General features: G+C 45.9%; 1 protein-coding gene across 1 annotated transcript; it reads right to left on the bottom strand.

Moving 5' to 3' along the window:
- Positions 1 to 8,774: 8,774 nt before the first annotated feature.
- Positions 8,775 to 12,935, bottom strand: LOC100272244 (putative apyrase family protein). The gene is given in 9 exon segments (NM_001359588.1): positions 8,775 to 9,239; positions 9,322 to 9,511; positions 9,615 to 9,829; positions 10,253 to 10,347; positions 10,927 to 11,132; positions 11,461 to 11,553; positions 11,722 to 11,778; positions 11,873 to 12,001; positions 12,075 to 12,935. Coding segments are annotated over 9 exon segments (1,404 nt in total). The 5' UTR covers positions 12,381 to 12,935; the 3' UTR covers positions 8,775 to 9,126.
- Positions 12,936 to 19,856: the final 6,921 nt, after the last annotated feature.

Raw genomic sequence — 19,856 nt, 5'->3', positions numbered from 1 at the left:
AGGAACTCCTCTACTTGAAGGTTCTTGAACTCGGACCCGTTGTCGCTCCTTATCTTCTTTACTTTGAGCTCAAACTCATTTTGAGCTCTCCTGAGGAAGCGCTTGAGGGTCCCTTGAGTTTCAGACTTATCCTGCAAAAAGAACACCCAAGTGAAGCGGGAAAAGTCATCAACAATAACTAGACCATACTTACTTCCTCCTATGCTCAGATAGGCGACGGGTCCGAAGAGGTCCATATGCAGCAGCTCCAGTGGTCTTGAGGTGGTCATCACATTCTTGCTGTGATGTGTTCCTCCCACTTGTTTACCTGCTTGACAAGCTGCACAAGGTCTATCTTTTTTGAATTGAACGTTAGTCAAACCTATTACGTGTTCTCCCTTTAGAAGCTTGTGAAGGTTCTTCATCCCCACATGTGCTAAGCAGCGATGCCACAGCCAGCCCATGCTAGTCTTAGCTATTAAGCATGCATCTAGACCGGCCTCTTCTTTTGCAAAATCAACTAAATAAAGTTTGCCGTCTAATACACCCTTAAAAGCTAGTGAACCATCACTTCTTCTAAAGACAGACACATCTACATTTGTAAATAGACAGTTATATCCCATATTGCATAATTGACTAACCGATAGCAAATTATATCCTAGAGACTCTACTAAAAACACATTAGAGATAGAGTGCTCAATAGAAATTGCAATTTTACCTAACCCTTTTACCTTGCCTTGATTCCCATCACCGAATATGATTGAATCTTGGGAATCCTTATTCTTGACGTAGGAGGTGAACATCTTCTTCTCCCCCGTCATATGGTTTGTGCATCCGCTGTCAATAATCCAACTTGAACCCCCGGATGCATAAACCTGCAAGGCAAATTTAGGCTTGGGTTTTAGGTACCCAACTCATGTTGGGTCCTACAAGGTTAGCACAAATATTCTTAGGGACCCAAATGCAAGTTTTGTCTCCCTTGCATCTTGCCCCTAACTTCCTAGCAATTACCTTTTTATCCTTTCGACAAATTGCAAAGGAAGCATTCAAAGCATGATATATTGTAGAAGGCTCATTAACTTTCCTAGGAATATTAACAACATTTCTCCTAGGCATATTATGAACAACATCCCTTCTACCAACATTTCTATCATGCACATATGAAGAACTAGAAGCAAACATAGCATGAGAAAAATCATCGTACGTATTATAACTCCTATAAGCATTTCTAGTTTGTCTCCTATCATGATACAAAAAGGCATGGTTCTTTTTAGCACTAGTTGCCATAGGGGCCTTCCCTTTCTCCTTAGCGGGAATGGGAGCCTTATGGCTTGTTAAGTTCTTGGCTTCCCTCTTGAAGCCAAGTCCATCCTTAATTGAGGGGTGTCTACCGATCGTGTAGGCATCCCTTGCAAATTTTAGTTTATCAAATTCATTCTTGCTAGTCTTAAGTTGGGCATTAAGACTAGCCAATTCCTCAGTTAATTTAGAAATTGAAACTAAATGATCACTGCAAGCATCAACATCGAAATCTTTACACCTAGTGCAGATCTCAACATGTTCTACACAAGAATTAGATTTACCAGCTACTTCTAGTTTAGCATTTAAGTCATCATTAACACTCTTTAAAGTAGCAATGGTTTCATGACAAGAAGATAGTTCACTAGAAAGCACTTCATTTCTTTTAACTTCTAAAGCATAAGACTTTTGTGCCTCTACAAATTTGTCATGCTCTTCATACAAAAGGTCCTCTTGTTTTTCTAAGAGTCTATATTTTTCATTCAAGGCATCAATCAATTCATTAATTTTATCTACTTTAGTTCTATCCAATCCCTTGAACAAACTAGAGTAATCTATTTCATCATCACTAGACTCATCATCACTGGAAGAATCATAAGTGACATTGTTTTGATTACATACCTTCTTCTCCCTTGCCATAAGGCATGTGTGACGCTCGTTGGGGAAGAGGGATGACTTGTTGAAGGCAGTGGCGGCGAGTCCTTCATTGTCGGAGTCGGAGGAGGAGCAATCCGAATCCCACTCCTTTCCGATATGTGCCTCGCCCTTGGCCTTCTTGTAATGTTTCTTCTTTTCCCTCTTGCTCCCGTGTTCCTGGTCACTATCATTGTCGGGACAGTTAGCAATAAAATGACCAAGCTTACCGCATTTGAAGCATGATCGCTTTCCCTTGGTCTTAGTCTTGCTTGGCTGTTCCTTGCGACCTTTAAGCACTGTCTTGAATCTTTTGATGATGAGAGCCATCTCTTCATCATTAAGTCCGGCCTCCTCAATTTGTGCCACCTTGCTAGGTAGCGCCTCCTTGCTTCGTGTTGCCTTGAGAGCAAGGGGTTGCGGCTCGTTGATCGGACCATTCAAGGCGTCGTCCACGTACCTCGCCTCCTTGATCATCATTCGCCCGCTAACGAATTTCCCAAGAACTTCTTCGGGCGACATCTTGGTGTACCTGGGATTTTCACGTATATTGTTCACCAAATGAGGATCAAGAACGGTAAATGACCTTAACATTAGGCGGACGACGTCGTGGTCCGTCCATCGCGTGCTCCCGTAGCTCCTTATTTTGTTGATAAGGGTCTTGAGCCGGTTGTATGTTTGCGTCGGCTCCTCCCCCCTTATCATTGCGAACCGTCCAAGTTCGCCTTCCACCAACTCCATTTTGGTGAGCAAGGTGACGTCGTTTCCCTCATGAGAGATCTTGAGGGTGTCCCAGATCTGCTTGGCATTGTCCAAGCCGCTCACCTTGTGATACTCGTCCCTGCACAAAGAGGCTAGCAATACAGTAGTAGCTTGTGCATTTCTATGAATCTATTCATTAATAAACATAGGGCTATCCGAGCTATCAAATTTCATTCCACTTTCCACAATCTCCCAAATGCTTGGATGGAGAGAAAATAGGTGAGTACGCATTTTGTGGCTCCAAAATCCGTAATCCTCTCCATCAAAGTGAGGGGGCTTGCCAAGTGGAATGGGAAGCAATTGAGCATTTGAACTATGCGGGATGCGCGAATAATCAAAAGAAAAGTTTGAGTTAACCGTCTTTCGTCTATCGTAGTCGTCATCCTTTTGGGAGGAGGAAGATTCGTCGCTGTCGTAGTAGACAATTTCCTTGATGCGCCTTGCCTTCTTCTTTCTCCCGTCTTTCCTTTTGTGGCCCGAGCCTGAGTCGGTGGGCTTGTCATTATTGGGCTCGTTGACGAATGACTCCTTTTCCTTGTCGTTGATCACCATCCCCTTGCCTTTAGGATCCATCTCTTCGGGCGGTTAGTCCCTTTCTTGAAGAGAACGGCTCCGATACCAATTGAGAGCACCTAGAGGGGGGGTGAATAGGTGATCCTGTGAAACTTAAACTTAAAGCCACAAAAACTTGTTAAGTGTTAGCACAATAATCGCCAAGTGGCTAGAGAGAAGGTCTTGCACAATACGATAATCACAAAGAATTCAACGCAGAGAAGACACAGTGATTTATCCCGTGGTTCGGCCAAGTACAAAACTTGCCTACTCCACGTTGTGGCGTCCCAACGGACGAGAGTTGCACTCAACTCCTCTCAAGTGATCCAATGATCAACTTGAATACCACAGTGTTATGCTTTTCTTTTCTTATCCCGTTCGCGAGGAATCTCCACAACTTGGAGCCTCTCGCCCTTACACTTTTGATGTTCACAAAGAATCACGGAGTAAGGAAGGGAAGCAACACACACAAATCCACAGCAAAATGCGCACACACACGGCCAAGAATCGAGCTCAAAGACTATCTCAAAGTTCTCACTAGAACGGAGCTCGAATCACTTAGAATGACAAACGAATGCGCAAAGACTGAGTGTGGATGATCAAGAATGCTCTAAGGTTGCTTGGTATTCTCCTCCATGCGCCTAGGGGTCCCTTTTATAGCCCCAAGGCAGCTAGGAGCCGTTGAGAGCAAATCTGGAAGGCCATCCTTGCCTTCTGTCGTCGGGTGCACCGGACAGTCCGGTGTACACCGGACAGTGTCCGGTGCCCGATTTCCTTCCTTAATTGGCGAAGCCGACCGTTGGCAGACTTGGAGCCGTTGGCGCACCGGACATGTCCGGTGCACACCGGACAGTCCGGTGCCCCCTTCTAGCCGTTGGCCCGGCCACGTGTCCCGCGCAGATCGCGCGGCCGACCGTTGGCCCGGCCGACCGTTGGCTCACCGGACAGTCCGGTGAATTTTAGCCGTACGCCGTCGGCAAATTCCCGAGAGCGGCCTCTTCGCTCGAGGCAGCTTGGCGCACCGGACACTGTCCGGTGCACCACTGGACAGTCCGGTGCCCCAGACCGAAACAGCCTCTTGGCTGTACACAGTCAACTCTTCTCTTTTCTTCTTCTTTCTGTTTCTGATACTTAGACAAGTATATTAGTACACAAAACCAATGTATTAAGACTTAGAAACATACCTTTGCTCTTGATTTGCACTTTGTTCATCCATGGACATAGATTCACAATTAAGCACTTGTGTTGGCACTCAATCACCAAAATATTTAGAAATGGCCCAAGGGCACATTTCCCTTTCAGTGGGCGCATCCACATGTTTGAGCACAACATCCTTAATTTTAAGCATAAATATTGACAGTGGTAAACATAAAAATCCGCAATGTTATTACAATGGTCAGCGTGATATCACGTTTGACATCCACGTAACAAATGTGTGTGATTCTAGGTGATTACCATAAAAACCGAAGCCACATGAGAGACGTCGTATTCATCATCATAAAAAATCTACAATGAAATGCATAAATAATGTAAGCAATAGACATAAAACATAATCGTGGAAGGCATAAACACGGGTCGATGGGAGGACGTCGCTGGAGGACGACCCTAAGGCCATCGGATCGGTGAACGCCTTTGAAGCCACCAGATCGAAGGTGTCTTCGTCGATGGACGCCCGAGACGCGTCGGGGCGAAGGAGATCATCGTCTTCGGATGTTGTCGCGGGCGGTGACATCCACCATCGTCGCTCAGCATCGGGCGGTTGCCACCGCAGACGCTCACGCCGCTGCTCACGCCTCGTGCCGCCGTGACGCTCGCGTCTTGGAGCGCCGCTCATCGACGTCACCTCGGGCCACCGGTCGCCGTCGCTCGCGCCTCAAGCAGTTGCAGTCGCCGCCATACCCAAAACCCTAATTACTAAGGGTCTTGGTTGCTTTTATAGACGCGTTAGCCTGGTCCGGCTTAACCAGATGGTACCGTCTGGCCTGGACTTTCTCTAGTTATTGAAAGCCTAGAACTTAGAATATATAAACTATATATATATATATATAAAAGAAATAAATAAGACTCTCTTTGGTAGAGCTCTCATATCACGATCTCCCGGCTCTGGCTTATCTAGAAAAATAGTTTTTATGTTTAGGAAGAGCTTTTATAGGAGCACCTTATTTGGTTGGAATCGTAGCTTCTCCTATTTTTATAGGAGAGGGAATGAAGAAGAGAGACAGAGAAGTCTATTTTTTGGGCTCTCGACTTCGCTCGATTTTTAGGGATGGTTTCTTCTAATTTTTTGGAGAAGTCAGCGAAGAAATCTGTCGTTTAGTAGGTTTTGTGAAAAAGATATTAAGAGAGCCTTTAAAAGGGCCATACCAAAGAGGCTAAATCATGCGTGTGACGCTTTGCTTCCACTTGACACTGATCCATTTTCAGGCGAGTGGTGACGCTGACACAATGGTTTTCTTTATGTTTTTACCGGACGGAGTTTATCCACATGTCGAGTTTTTCCACACCGTCAGCCGGCACTCAAGAGAGTCACGGAACGAATGTACTCACTTGTTCTAGAGACTGTGCCAGTTGGCACAGTCCAATTCAATTCACCGTTTTACGGTTTTACCCCATTGGGTGGTCAAACTTATACTACCACTGTTTTTACCTCATACATTGTGCTCTCAGCCGTACTCGAACGACACGTGGGGTTACCTACCGAATTTAGAAAACCAGAAAAAAACGAGCGTTAAAAATTGACGGTCTATTAAAGCCGTCCAAAATCAGGTTTGCTTAAATCGGATGTTGACGTGACATACAACAGTAGAGTCACTTGAGTCCCTAAACTCAGCATGATGTGTCACTTGAGTCCTCGAACTCGGCATGATGTGTCACTTGAGTCCCTAAACTTTTATTAGTACTAACATGGCATGTCACATTGATACCTAGTTTGAGCAAACATGATTTTGAACGGTTTTGCACGGGCCGACCAAGTTAAAATTAAAGAGTTGTTTTCTTGGTTTTCTGAGTTCAGAGACCCAAGTAACAGAGCGTGCCAAGTTTGAAGACCGCTACTGCATTTTACTTAACAAGGACTGTTGGTCCCATCCACCACACCATGTGGCCAAGTGAGCGAGACATGGGTCCGCAAGAGCGAGAGAGGAGCCAACGATGGGTGCGGAAGAGGGTGTGTTGAAGGTAGAGGAGCACCGTAGTATGGTGTGGTCAGCAGAGCCGTATGTGGTGGACGCGGCAAGAAAGCACATGTGGCCAGATCGAGCCACATGATGATGGTCCCGATCCAGGGGTTGTAGAAGGATGGCCATGTGGGACCGCCACCGTGATTAGGGGCTACCATAACGAGGCCCACCGCCCCCACTACCGCCATTGTGGGGTTGACAACTGTCTCTAGAGCTAGGAGCCTGGTGAGGAGCTCTAGGAGTAGTGGGGTCGAAGGAGGGTGTGTAGGCCCCTAGACATCGGAGGACAAGGGGGTGGCCGGCGGGAGGACACGTCATAGAGCGACATGGCAGATGTGGGGACTCAGCATCCAAGGTGAGCTCCTCGTGAAGAAGCTTGTTGCAAACATCGTGGAAGGAGGGAAACAACACAAAGCGTTTAATGAAAGCCTTCACGTGGTCATAGCGCCAGCTGAGACCACACAGAAGGTTGAGGACGAGCGTGCGGTCAGAGACAGGCTCGCGAGGTCACGCAAGGAGTCTGTCATGCCCTTCATTCGACGACAGTACTCAGTGATGGAGAGGTCCCTTGGGAGAACAGTAAAAAAGGCATCGAGGTGGAGGGTATGGTCATCCCAGTTGCCGAGAAACTAGGCCTCGAGGACAACCCATGCATGGCGAGGGGTACCCCGCACTCACAGATGACATCCTGAAGCTTGACAGTGAGTATGTCGAGCATCCATGAGATGACCACACTGTCAATCTGATGGCAGAACATGAGTAGCTAGGAGTCGGCGTCGACGAGAATGTGTCGTCGAGGCTGTAGCGCTGAAGGGTGAGGAGCACCTAGTCACGCCAGCAGGCATAGTGGGTGGGCATGAGGTTGAGGACAACGGAGACAAGCATATGTTCCAGACACCGGCCACCTAAGCATGTCTTCATGGAGGTTCGTGATGGCCGCAACCTATACTTTGAGGGAGGGGTGGCACTATGACCACCGAAGAGGGCTCGACGATACGAGAGTCGTGGAGGAGATGCTCGGCCTCAGCCATTCAAGAGGTGAGAGCATCCGTCGTATTGCGCTTGTGCTCCCAAGCGTGGGCCGATGTGTGTTCACGTTCATGGGCATCAGCCATCACGGCCTTGGCAGTGGCAAGGGCATATGCCAAGGTGGAGTGGGTGGCGGAGACGTGGATGGAGATGTCAACGGTTAACGGGGCCATGATGAGTGGGGCGAGTGTTGAGGGGCGGACGAGGCCGACATGAAATGCAAGAGGGGCTACTCATCGGAATACAAGGCGAGGTCATCGACATCGAACGCTGGCGCGAGGTCTTGTGAAAGGGAAACCCACGTGGGAACCGACCATGTAGGAGGGAGAGTGGCCTAGTCGTGGGCCACAGGCGTGGGAATGGCGCCGATCCTGGTGGGCGCATGGGGAGGAAGGAGCTCCTTGTGGTGGGGTAGAGAGCCATGCAGTTGGTGAAGGAAGCCAGTGCAGTGGTGCTCAAGCTACCGCGTATGGTGGCACTATGAGCAGAGGGGAGAGGCATCGGCTTGGGGAGGAGTTGGCTGGAGCGAATGGGGAAGAAGGTCAGTATGGACGTCGACGGCAGACACATCCTCGAGTGCTGGAGGGGAGGGCGCGGGTGGCACGGTTGGGCGCCAAACGAGCATGCATGGAAGGGGCGACATCAGCACACCTGGGAGCGGCGAGGCACGGGCACACCGATGCCAGGAAGGGGCGACACGGGCACGGGCGTGCCGAGGGTGGGAAGCGGCGGTGCGAACTCACCGAGGACGAGCACGAAGGCGCCAGCAGCAGATGCGCCTGGAGAGGCCACCCATGAGGAAGGAGGGGAGGCGAGCGACGAGTCGCTAGAGGGGAGGAAGAAGGTGACGGCTGGGTCAAGGGATAGAGAGAGAAGAGACTTAATATCATGTTAGAGGTTAAGAATAGAAACCTTAATCCTAATTGGACAGGGGATATATTAATATATATCTAAGTACATTGGCCAAGTCCCATTACAGAAATGAAATACACAATACTATAACAACGATAACTCTGTGCTCCTTTTAAAAAAAACGATAACTACGTGCTCCTGCCTATGAACAAGATGCAACCTACCTCGATGGTACTGCATTTCTCAGGAATTGCACTTCTGAAAGCTAGACCGTGCACATTAGCAGCACTGTATCAGGCTGCGTGTGACAGGCAAAATTGCGTAGGAACTAGGAACTAGCAGTACAGTAAAGCCGATGTTTACCGGGCCGAAGCTCGTCTGTACAGGCACAGGGCACAGCAAGCCAGCAGTAGATAAGCAGCTCAGGCCCACACGGTTAATAAATATGTACTCTTTTTCCAGCAGCAAAGGGCTGCCAGTAAACACAATGACCAAACATGTACGCATTTGAGTGAGCGAATGATGGCACTTTATATCATGCACATCCCAGTATACAGAGGTCAAAAAGAATGCCTGAGGCTCTCATCTTACTTGCATTAGTAGTATACAGATATTAATAACAATAATAGTAATAGGGCTTACAATGGCCGCTAGAACCAAGTACAGCCGAGGCTTCCCTTGGTGTGTAAAGCTACCCGTTACCGTATGGGGAGGATGGATGGATTGAGTGACAAAATGGTGTGAATTCAGTAAGCGGTCAGGGGGGGGGGGGGACTCCCAACGCTAAAACTTCATGACAACAATGCCGTCCGATGTTACCTTGCTAAACTGTGTCTCCTTGCTATGATGAAGATGCCACCTCGATGGCACTGCCAAGAGGCCATGCGGCTTCGACATATGCACCACTGTAGGGGACCTTCTTTACCAAGGTCATCTCATGGTCTGGATCAACGCCTACAAGAATGTTTGCAAAAAAAAGTGAGAACAGGCTTATGCTATTCTGATTTGTTTTGTTCGATCTCAATCAGGTCAATACCGAATCCGTGCACAAGTAATGTGTACTGATAAACAAGGTCCATGCAGATATATGGAATGTTATCCTTTTGGACACCAGGAAAGGTAGCCTCGGCGTTCTTCACACTCAAAGAGCAAGCGCGCTCAGCAGCTTGTCTGAAGTCTGAGGGTTTAACCTTAGCAACAGGTGCATTGGCGTTCACAAATCCAGCCTGAAAGGACACCAGCAAATGGTTAGAAACGTAACGGCGATAAAACAAGGGTTTGCAATTTCCCCTACCAAACTACTAGAACGTTTTTGTTGCATAACCTTACCTCAGCAGCCCTATCGAAGAAAAAGGATGCTACAAAGAGATTATTCTGTCCAGCACCACCACCACCATTCCAAATGCCACCAAAAGAACACTTCATGTGGGTGCATGCTTCATCAACCTTAAGAGCTTTCACTGCATCATCCTTGCATTTTGAATAACTAGCACCAGAAGGTGAAGCAGATGCTTCAAATGAATTGTCGCCATATTTGTATTGCCCTACAATCATAACACACAATTATATATCAGGTGCTACTGAGAGAAATCAGGAAAACATCAGATGATCCGCGAGGAACATAGAAGTTAAAAGATGCTATCCAACTGGGACCATAACGTCTTATCTGCCCATATATTAACCACGTGTCCATAAGCATAGTTGTGACCAGCACTATAACAAGTCTATCAAGGTAATTTAATATACACAAAGGTTTTATTTATCATAGAGAATGAATGCTGACATGTAATTAATTTGTGGGACGTCAGGCAATGACCCTTTCCCAAACAAATATTGCAGTGACTTGACAAAGTTCATCTTTTAATGAAAAGAACACCAATTCATTGGCAGCTGGGAGCTACTTCAAACCTCTATACACAGACAATAAACATACATGATAGAAGAGACCGGGGAAGAAGCAAACATACCTTGAAATCCCTCTAACATACAGTTGCTGTAACCATTGCCATTGCCAGCTTTTAAGACCTCTGCTCTAGCTGCCAGCAACCCATAATGCAAATAACTGCCCAAAAAAAAACAGCAGTATTTTATGATGGCATGGGCATGTATAGTATAGTCACACGATGTCATTACCAACAGACTATAAAAAAAGCATACAAATGACCAGTGCATTCCTCTACAGAAGGAAATAGTAGTAAAAAAACTGGTTTTCTTTAATTGTCGCTCCCCTAAGGTTACTCTATCCATGAGTAGTATTATCTTTCTTTTTTCATTACGTAACAATTCCCTTAGGCTTCGTTTGGGAGCAAGAGTATTGGAGGGATTGAGGGGCTGGAATCCCTTATTATATTTTGAATAGTACGGGATTCTAGTCCCCTCAATCCCTCTAATACCCTTGCTCCCAAACAAGCCTTTAAGTTGCTACTTCCGGAACTACAACAATTTTCAGATATGTTGTGAAATATGACTGAGTCAAAATACAAGAACCAAGGGATTTGAAGGATCGGAACCAACATCAGGTGCTTAAATAGGTTTCACACTGTTGGTGTCTGTTAGTATGCCTTGGGTTGCCGCAGGTGATGTGAATTAGGACTTAAAAACAGTAGCAACAATTCAAAGCTCAGTAATTTATAACACTAACCTATGAACATAAAGATAATATGTGGTTCCTTTGAGAAACAGTTTCTTCACATATGCATCTTCCCCATCGGATGGCTTAGGAGCCTTTTCTGCATCCTTCTCCGCAATAGCATATGCCATTTGGACAGATCCACCACCAAGATCGACTACTCCAACTGTGTCTGCATAAGTCTTTCCCAAGTTCCCCAACAGATAATTGATAGTAACCTAAAAGTAGAGGGAAAGGTAATACTTGTTACTTGTTGCTGGACTTAAGTGTGAATACAGGAGCACGATTCAGGAGAAATTCCTGAACACTCTCACATCACCCACGAATAATTCCTAAAACCTCTGCAGTGATATGGGTAATCTTAATGTTTGGTGAGGAGATATATCAAAACAAAAACTATATCAAGATGGCTTATTGCAATAGATTTGGATGGATTAAAACTTAATAGATTCGATGAATCCACATTCGTTATTGTTTATATGATACCATATCATGCAGATTTACAGAATGCTCACTCTTTACAAATGGATAATAACAGCATCATACCCACTCGTATGCACCTTCCTGTGTTCCATCAAGAACTGTAACCCAATCCGGTTGGTTTTTAAAGGAACTCTTTTCGCGAAGAAGGTCCCTAACCTGCACCATTTGTGGATATGCCAGCAGCCAAATTGAGTTAATCGGAAGCTATGATCACCGTTAAATGATCAAACAAAAAGAAAAGAAATCACTTAGTGAAACCATGCTACATTCGATGAACTCAGTGACCGCGTCATTGAAAGGTTATAATAGAGAAGAACCATTTACCGCTTGCAGTATTGCCTCGGATTTTTGTGCACCCAAATTTCTCAGCCCTGCGGTGGCCTGCGCATGGATCGAGAAGGAAGCTAATACAGTAAGAACACCATCAAGCACCAATTGGAAATTACAAAATCGACAGGTGAGACGTGCCACCCACCCCGACCCTGACAGGCGTTTGGTCGCGCAATTCGGCGGGCACCACTCGCTTGGCATCGTCAAGGAGAGAGACGAGCGACTCGGCAGCCTCCCGGGGGTCGTTGGCATAGTGGCTAAGCCCCGGTTTTATCTGCAGGCGGAAGGAGACGCGAGTGAGATCCAGATCCAACCGGCAACGGATCACCGGGCGGGGGAGTGCGTACCTGGACGAAGAGCTCGATCTCGCTGCCAATGCGGACGAGATCCAGGTTGGCGTCGAAGCGGAAGACGTGGACGCGGCTGCCGGAGCTACCGGCGTCGAAGATGACGGCGTACCTGTCTGCCCCGGCCGGCCCGGACCTCCGGGCGCCGCCCATGGTGCCAGCGGGTGAGCGTGGCATGAGGAGGAGGACGAGAGAGACGAGCGCGAGCGGGGCGAGGATGACGAGCACGACGCCCCGGTAGCGGTGCGCGCGGTCGGCCAGCGTCTCCTGGCGGCCGCCGTTGGGCAGCGCGGAGTAGCGGCGCATCTTGGCGGCGTCGGCGGGGAGGAGGAGGTCCGGGGACGAGGGCGTGCGGTAGCGGACGCCGCTTGCTGCGGCAGGCGGGGTGGGGGCCGGGGGCGACGGCGACTGGTTGGCCGCCTCCTGCTGCGCGGGATCCAGCGTTCCGCGTCGGGGCGCGCGGCGCGCGCGTCGATGGTGGATCTGCTGCGGCGTCGTGGCGGGGAGTGCAGGGAGGGAAGACAACGTCTAGGCGGGCGCGGGCGTACTTTGAGTTGACCTGGAAGTGCGAGCCGCCTCGGGATCTGCCGCGGCGGGGCGGGCAGGGGAGATGGAAGCAGTGCAATGCAATCCTCTCTGCCTGCCTGCCTGCCGAACCGGCCGGCTGGCTGCGGTGCGTGCCCGAGTTCGCCGTGCCGGTGCCGGTGGCGTTGGGGACTTCGGGTTGCTTTCTACGGCGGCGTGGAACGAACGAATGTAGTAAGGAATCCGGGGACTCCGTTGATGGATTCACAGCTTTGTCCCGTCGATGGACTGTGAAGCCACGAGGATGACTGGCGTCGCCGCGACGACATGGTTCAGATGGCAAATAGTAGCACAAGCATGCGGCACGTTGATTCATCCTGCCAAATCTCATTATACGGCGATAGTGTTTGGTCCAGACTCCAGAGCTAGTTGAAATAAAACGGCTCTGAGCGACTCCAGGGTTTTTAGGTCGAGTTTGGTTTCGAAGTAACTTGGTGGAACGAAGTCGCTCCATTTTTAATTTGTTGTTGTTTAGATTATTTTCCATATAGGATGGAGCGGTTTAAAAATAAAAAATTATGCTTAAATGTTGAATTATTTGGCTCTCCTAAAATCTTTCAGACAGAGTCGCTCTGGGGGATAGAATTGTTTCATCCGAATTAGCTTGGAACCAAACGCTAGAGGATCAAATGGTTCAACATTTAAGTATAAGTTTTTGTTTTAGAATTAATATAAATTTAATCTAAACAATAATAAATTGAGAACGGGGCAGCTCTGTTACACTCAATAACCAAACGCTACCAAGTAGTCCTCACTACTTTTTTTTATAAATGTTTCACCCATACTCAATAACCAAACGCTAAAAAAAGTTAGACCAACCCCACCGTTAGGTACTCCACAAACAGCCGCGTGAAAATCTCTCATATTGCATGTGTTTATTCTTTTCTCTTAATTGGAAAACATAAGTTACCAATAATAATTGTTTATAGTCGGAAGATTTGATTGGCGAAGCAAATAGTGAGTATGTAGTATTCTATTTTACTCATGCATTTGCTGGAGACTCAAACTGGAGTTGTCCAAACATCGTGGTCCTTATGGTTTGGAAGGAATGCTAGAAGGTTTGTGTGTGACCGTTGGAATCCAAACGCTGCGGTGAGTCATGTGGCGTAAATGCTAGAGGATCTGGTTTGCTTCAAAATGCCAGGATCGCAAGCTTCTCAGTGCTGCCTGGTTAAATGGAAAGCGCCACTGGAAGGTTGGGTGAAAATTAACTCAGATGCTACTTTTGTCGCTGAGACGGGCAAAGGGGCTGGGGGTGTGGTGATGAGGAACTCGCAGGGAGAGGTTTTGGTGGTAGCAACATAGTTATATGAACACCTCCCTGATGCGCTAACCAATGAGGATCTGGCTGCTCGTGATGGCGTGATGCTAGCCCAGCTGCTTAGCATGGAGAAAGTGGTTATAGAAGTTGACAATTGTGTCTTAGTGGCTCTGATCCGTTCAGATGAAGGAAGAAGGTGTGCTATCGCAGGTTTGTGGCAAGAAATTAGAGAGAGAAGTATGGTTTTCAGATCCTTTGATGTTTCTTTCATTAATAGAGAGGGAAATGAGGTAGGTCACCTTTGTGCAAGTAAGGTTGTAGAGTTGGCTCGTGCTTTATTTTGGCTAGATTGTATATGACTTTGAACCAGTAATAAAGAACTTGTGTTCTGCCTAAGAAAACTGGAGTTGGCTCGAGTCCAATCGATGTTTATAGGCGAGTGCATAGGGGTAAACATTGAAAACCCCGATGAGCTATGTAGTCAGGCAGCCGTTGAGCATCTGCTTAGTTGCTATTAAGATTAATGTTTTCTTGCCATATAGCTATACATTACATTTGTGATGAACCTTCATATTGTAATGCAGGAGACTTACGAGTAGGAGATGGTTAGGAAGCATGGTGAAAACTATGATTGGTGAGGAGCGCCTACTATTGACGCTGAAGTTATGCATTCTATTGGTTAAAGACCCATGAACAGTATGAACTTGTGAATTTTTTCAATAAGATTAAAATTATGATCGAATAGCTAATTTTCTTGTTTTTCAAGCCATTCTATGTTTACCATTGTGATCGATTCAACGAAGTTGCGGTCTCATTGGGGGCTCTTCGTCATAGATGGGTTGTGGTAGCAGTCGTAGTCGGAGCTCGAGCATGAAGGAGATTATAAGGGACCACCAATAAAGGTTTCGTGAAGAGCTACGACAGGAGCAAATGACATTCATCTGACAACAATCAGAGTACATGGATGCTTACAACACACATGTGCAACAAGCAATGAACATGAGTGTCTTATTTATTATCAATACTGTCATATTTTTGGTCTATAACTAATACACGTACTGTATTTGAAACAGTCCTGGTTTCCAGATAAGTCACAACAGCAACCATTCGTTTTTCCTGAATTTCAGTCGACGATGCCTCGGTGGGGATTACAAGCTCCAACACGTCCTTCTCAGGTGCGTCATTATACTCGAATTTATTATGAACTAGAACTCACTATGAACCAGCTCGGACGCGTCGTTCAAATTTAATTTTGTTTAGACTTGTTGTTTGCATTAACCTTTCAAATATTGGCTTAACTTGATTTTGTAGGGATTAGGGGTTATGTACCACAACATGCCACCATCAGTGGTACCAACAAGGAGGAACTTCTGGACGGGAGGGAGCTACTACACAGAAGGTTAGTTTGACAAACAATTCAATTGAATAGTGGTCAACTTAACATTATAGATATTAATGTATTCTTCTTTCTTTCAGACTCCAAACCAGGTAGACAACTTTGTAAACAACTTCTTTACTTTTAGAGATAGTGTTCACAACTCAAATAACCCCTATATGTGATGATTTGACTCTTGTAGTCAATTTGGCATTTTCGATGGTTTTGTTATAAACTATGATGGATTCTTATGTATGTGGTATATTGTGATGGATTTGTGAGTTTGTGGTGGATTTGTGAGGTATTGTGGTGGATTGTGATGTATTTGTGAGGAATTGTGGCGGATGTGTAATTCTGAAATTTCTGTTGATGTGATATATATTATTGTTGAAATTGTTGTTAATTTTTTTTTCTCTCTGAAAAGGTCAGACCATCGAAAATAAGCTTATATAGTTTTTCACGATTTGGCTCTGGCACCGAAAATAATATAGTTTTTTTCGGCGGCTTAAGCGAAACAAAGCTAGAAAAAAAGAGAGTTATTTTTGTCAGCACTGTACGAGACAAAGCTAGAAAAAGGCCAAACCTGCACTCGTTTCACGACTTGTAGGTTCCCTAAAAACTTGGTCATGAAGCAACAACCGAAGGTGGGAGCTTTGATGAAGCTATGGCTACATCCGGTTTACATCGTAGAAACCCTGGTTACAAGCGTGCAATGATGTGTTGGCAGGTAAGGTGTCACGCGCGTTTGGGGCCCATAGTCTGCTGGTGCCCAACAGGAATCCATGTTCGACGACGACGACGACGAGATGCTATCTGTTTCCAGGTCAGACCTTTGCTGCTATGCTGTGCCTCCATGGCCTGGCCCAACTGGTCCCTTGTTGGTCGACTTTGGTATATGGATGGAGATGGAGGGATGATGATGATCCAACAACAACAGTAGAACAACAGAACTGAAGATGTTTTAGCTAAATTTCTGAACCCCCCTGTAGTGAAGTGCTACTGACCAAAGTCTGAAAGGATGTGGAAGACCAAATGCAGTCTGTGCTTGCACTAGTAGCCCACTTCACTTTTGTTGCATGTACTACCTGCGCTTCTTTTTTGCTTTGCTTTGCCGGCCAGTGGATGTTGATGAAACAAAACAATGCTCTGTGCACACATTTCTCTTTTTTAGCCACCAGGACTCTGGATTGCTTTTTTGCTAGTTCCCCGCCCGTGCTCGCCGTGTAAAGGAGCGTCAAAAGGCCCATCTTCTTGAAAGAAGGCCAAGTTACCATGGGGAAGATGGCACCAAAAGATGCCCTCTGATACCAAAACTCCGGCAGGCCTTTGAACCATGCAACATCCTGAAAATGGTTGACATGCCTGCGCGGAACCGAGGCATGGCAAAATCAAGTTAAGCAGTGCATTGGCATGCTTGATTATCCTCCAAATTTCCATTTGTTTGTTTGTTTGTTTTGTTTTGTTTTGTTTTTTCTATAGGAAAGATCTCCAGATTACGCGGTTTAGTATCTAAGTGGCAATATATAAGGTTGGTGTATTTGGTTGCGATGACATGCATGCAGCTTCCTTGTGTTGTGTTTAGGAATGAATTCGGCCAGGAACGAACAACAGGTGAGGTGAGGGGAAAAAAATTGGGTGCAGCCGGCTGCAAACCAGAATGTTTGCAGTCCATCTCACAAAAAGGAGGATAGACCCCACCTACAGGTCTATCATGTAACGTTTTAATTGTGTTGTTGCACCTGCAGGTAGAGTCTATCCTCTTTTTTGTGAGTTGCAGTCAGCTGCACCAAATTTTTTCGGCCGTGTCCCAGGCCAGACTCCTTCCACATGGACATGGGGTTGGCTGGCCGCTAGCTGTTGGGCATGTTTGTTTCGGCTTCGGGCAGCTTCTGGCCACCAAAAGTTGCTGCGGACTGCCAAACGCTCAGCTTTTCAGCCAGCTTCTATAAAATTTGTTGGGACAAAAACCATCCAAAATCAACATAAACACATAATCGGTTGAGTCGTTGTAATAGTAGGAATCCGTCACTTTCTAGATCCTGAGTCCTATGAATAGCTTTATCTTCCTCCACACGTAATCGTAATGATACTCAGATTCTCCCCACAGCCAGATTCTCCCTACAGCCAGATTTTCAGAAAAGCTGGTCAGAAAAAAGCTGAACCAAACAGGCCCGTTGTCTAGTGACCTGACCTCGACTCCCTGACTCACATGGAGGAGTCGACTGTTCTCTTCGCTGGAACAATCGACGGTGCATGGCAATGGTTGCCCAAGTAGGAGTACTCCAGCAATGTAGAAAGACTAGCGAGCCGACGGGTGGGGCGGGTATTCCTCGTCGTCGAGGAGCAGGAGCAGGAGCCGGAGCCGGACGGGACGGAGCGCCGTCGTGGTCACGGTCGCCCTCGCCGTCGTAAAAAGCAGGCGCATTCATGTCTGAGATTTGCAGACAGTGGCGGGGATCCGCTTCACTCGCCCATGCACCTACACCTGCACTGCAAATCTGCACTGCAATGCAACACACACACCCACCGCATCCGTATCTATACAACAAAAGCTTGGTAACAACCACAGCAGTAGTTCGTATCTTCTACTGCTGCTGCTGCACTTTTGCATCCAGCACCTACAAGAGTACTGCCTGACACCGGCCACATGCCCCTGCTATGCTATCCATGATCCATCTTCCTTCCATCCAGTTCCTGCGCGCAGCTGTCCATTGGGAGGACGGATACTAGTCTCATACTACTACTACTACACACATGCCGGCGTACACAAACATGTTAAATCTGTTCATTCTAAGGTAAATTTAAATCTGTTCTTAATCTGTAATGCATATATATAGTACTATCTCCCTTCACAAAATATATGAACTTCAATCACTTGTCTTATTCAAAAATGTCATGAGCTATCATTTATTTTCTTGGGATTTGTTTTATCACTTACGGTTATTTGAGCCTGACTTGAAATTTTACACTTTTGAATAAACATATTGAATAACGCTAGTGCTCAAAGTTTTCAGGGAAAAAAATCAACGTCGTCATATATTTTTGAATGGAGGGGTACTTCTGGAATTGCTACCGAGAAGGATTGTTCTTTATCTAACAAATCAATAAATAACGCACGTAGACTCGGATTCAGACTATCGATGATACTTCCTGCCCGGGTCCTATGATTTTGAGGGCACATGCGAACTCATTGCGATGGGCATTCAAGACTATATAAAAATTTTATGATATATTTAATTTAATTATCAAGGTTGATATTGAGTTCAATAGTCACAAAAAACAAAACAAAAACAAAATACGTTGATATATTTAATTTAACATGTCTGATAATTATCGAGGAATAAAGTCGACCAAAATAACAATATATTTGTACCTTGAAGCTAATATTATTACCATAATGAAGAACAGAACTGCATCACATCCACTGTTTCTCATAAAAAAGATACTTCTTTGGGCATTTCTTGATGCAAAATCATCAAGGGTGGTATTGAGATTAATAGTGACCAAGATATCCTTCTCGATAGATCACATAGCAAGTAGTTGTTTCACCGTAATTGAAAGTTTACAACTAAGTATCTAAGACGCTAAATAAATAAGGGAATACACTTTTAAAGAATATGTATGAGTACTAAAAAAATGAATTAGTAAATAGTGAATTACCTAGGAGCTGTGAGCCCGTGACTTGTGATCAGCGATGACGATGAGGGTGAGACCGACTCCATGCAATGGTGCAACTGCCTCTTTCGCTTCTGTGCAATTTGGCAAGACATCAACTTGACAGCAGCCCTACTATTATATTAGATATTGGACCTCTCTCTTTCCTAGACCCTAGAGGTCGTCTCACCTCCATGGGCCTAGAACTGGCCCTAGATACTTCCCGTCACCTCTATACTTTCGCATGGTAATCAGAGTCAGGATAAGTTCATAGTCATCTATCTCCATGAATCCTGTCCTCGACCTACCCATCTCTAAGAAGCTAGCAAAGTCCAACCATGCATTATAGCATGCGTAAGTTAGGATTGTATCCACAATGCAAAGTTGCCCGACATCTTGATCGATGACATCAAGCACTACCGAAAACAACTTCTTTGTCGAGTGTCTGAAGCACTCGGCAAAGCCTAGAAAACACCCAGTGAAGGCTTTGTCGAGTGTGACACTCGGTAAAGAAGGATCGGTGAACTGTACATCGGCAACGACTTCTTTGCTGAGTATTTTTTATCGGGCACTCGTCAAAGATCTCCTCGAATGACAACGATAGAAAAAATAGGTCAACAATACAGAGTATAAAAATTGCGAAGTCAGAGGTCAACAAGCTCTGAGCTATCTTTTCTAATTGCTATCAAAAGATACACCGATTCAATATTCTGGGACTCACACCACACACTAATAATATTAATATTTGTATCACTAAATAAATATATTATTAAAATATTTCTATGTATATCTAACTACATTATATATATAGCTTTCAATAACTAGAGAAAGACCTGGCCCAATGGTGCCATCTGGTTTAGCCGCACCAGGTTCAGACACCTATAAACACACCCCAGGTTGTCTGGGA

Source organism: Zea mays, chromosome 7 (assembly GCF_902167145.1).
Source record: "Zea mays cultivar B73 chromosome 7, Zm-B73-REFERENCE-NAM-5.0, whole genome shotgun sequence".
Lineage (NCBI taxonomy): Eukaryota > Viridiplantae > Streptophyta > Magnoliopsida > Poales > Poaceae > Zea > Zea mays.
The sequence above is the reverse complement of the archived record's forward strand: the minus strand, read 5'-3'. Positions and strand labels throughout refer to the sequence as shown.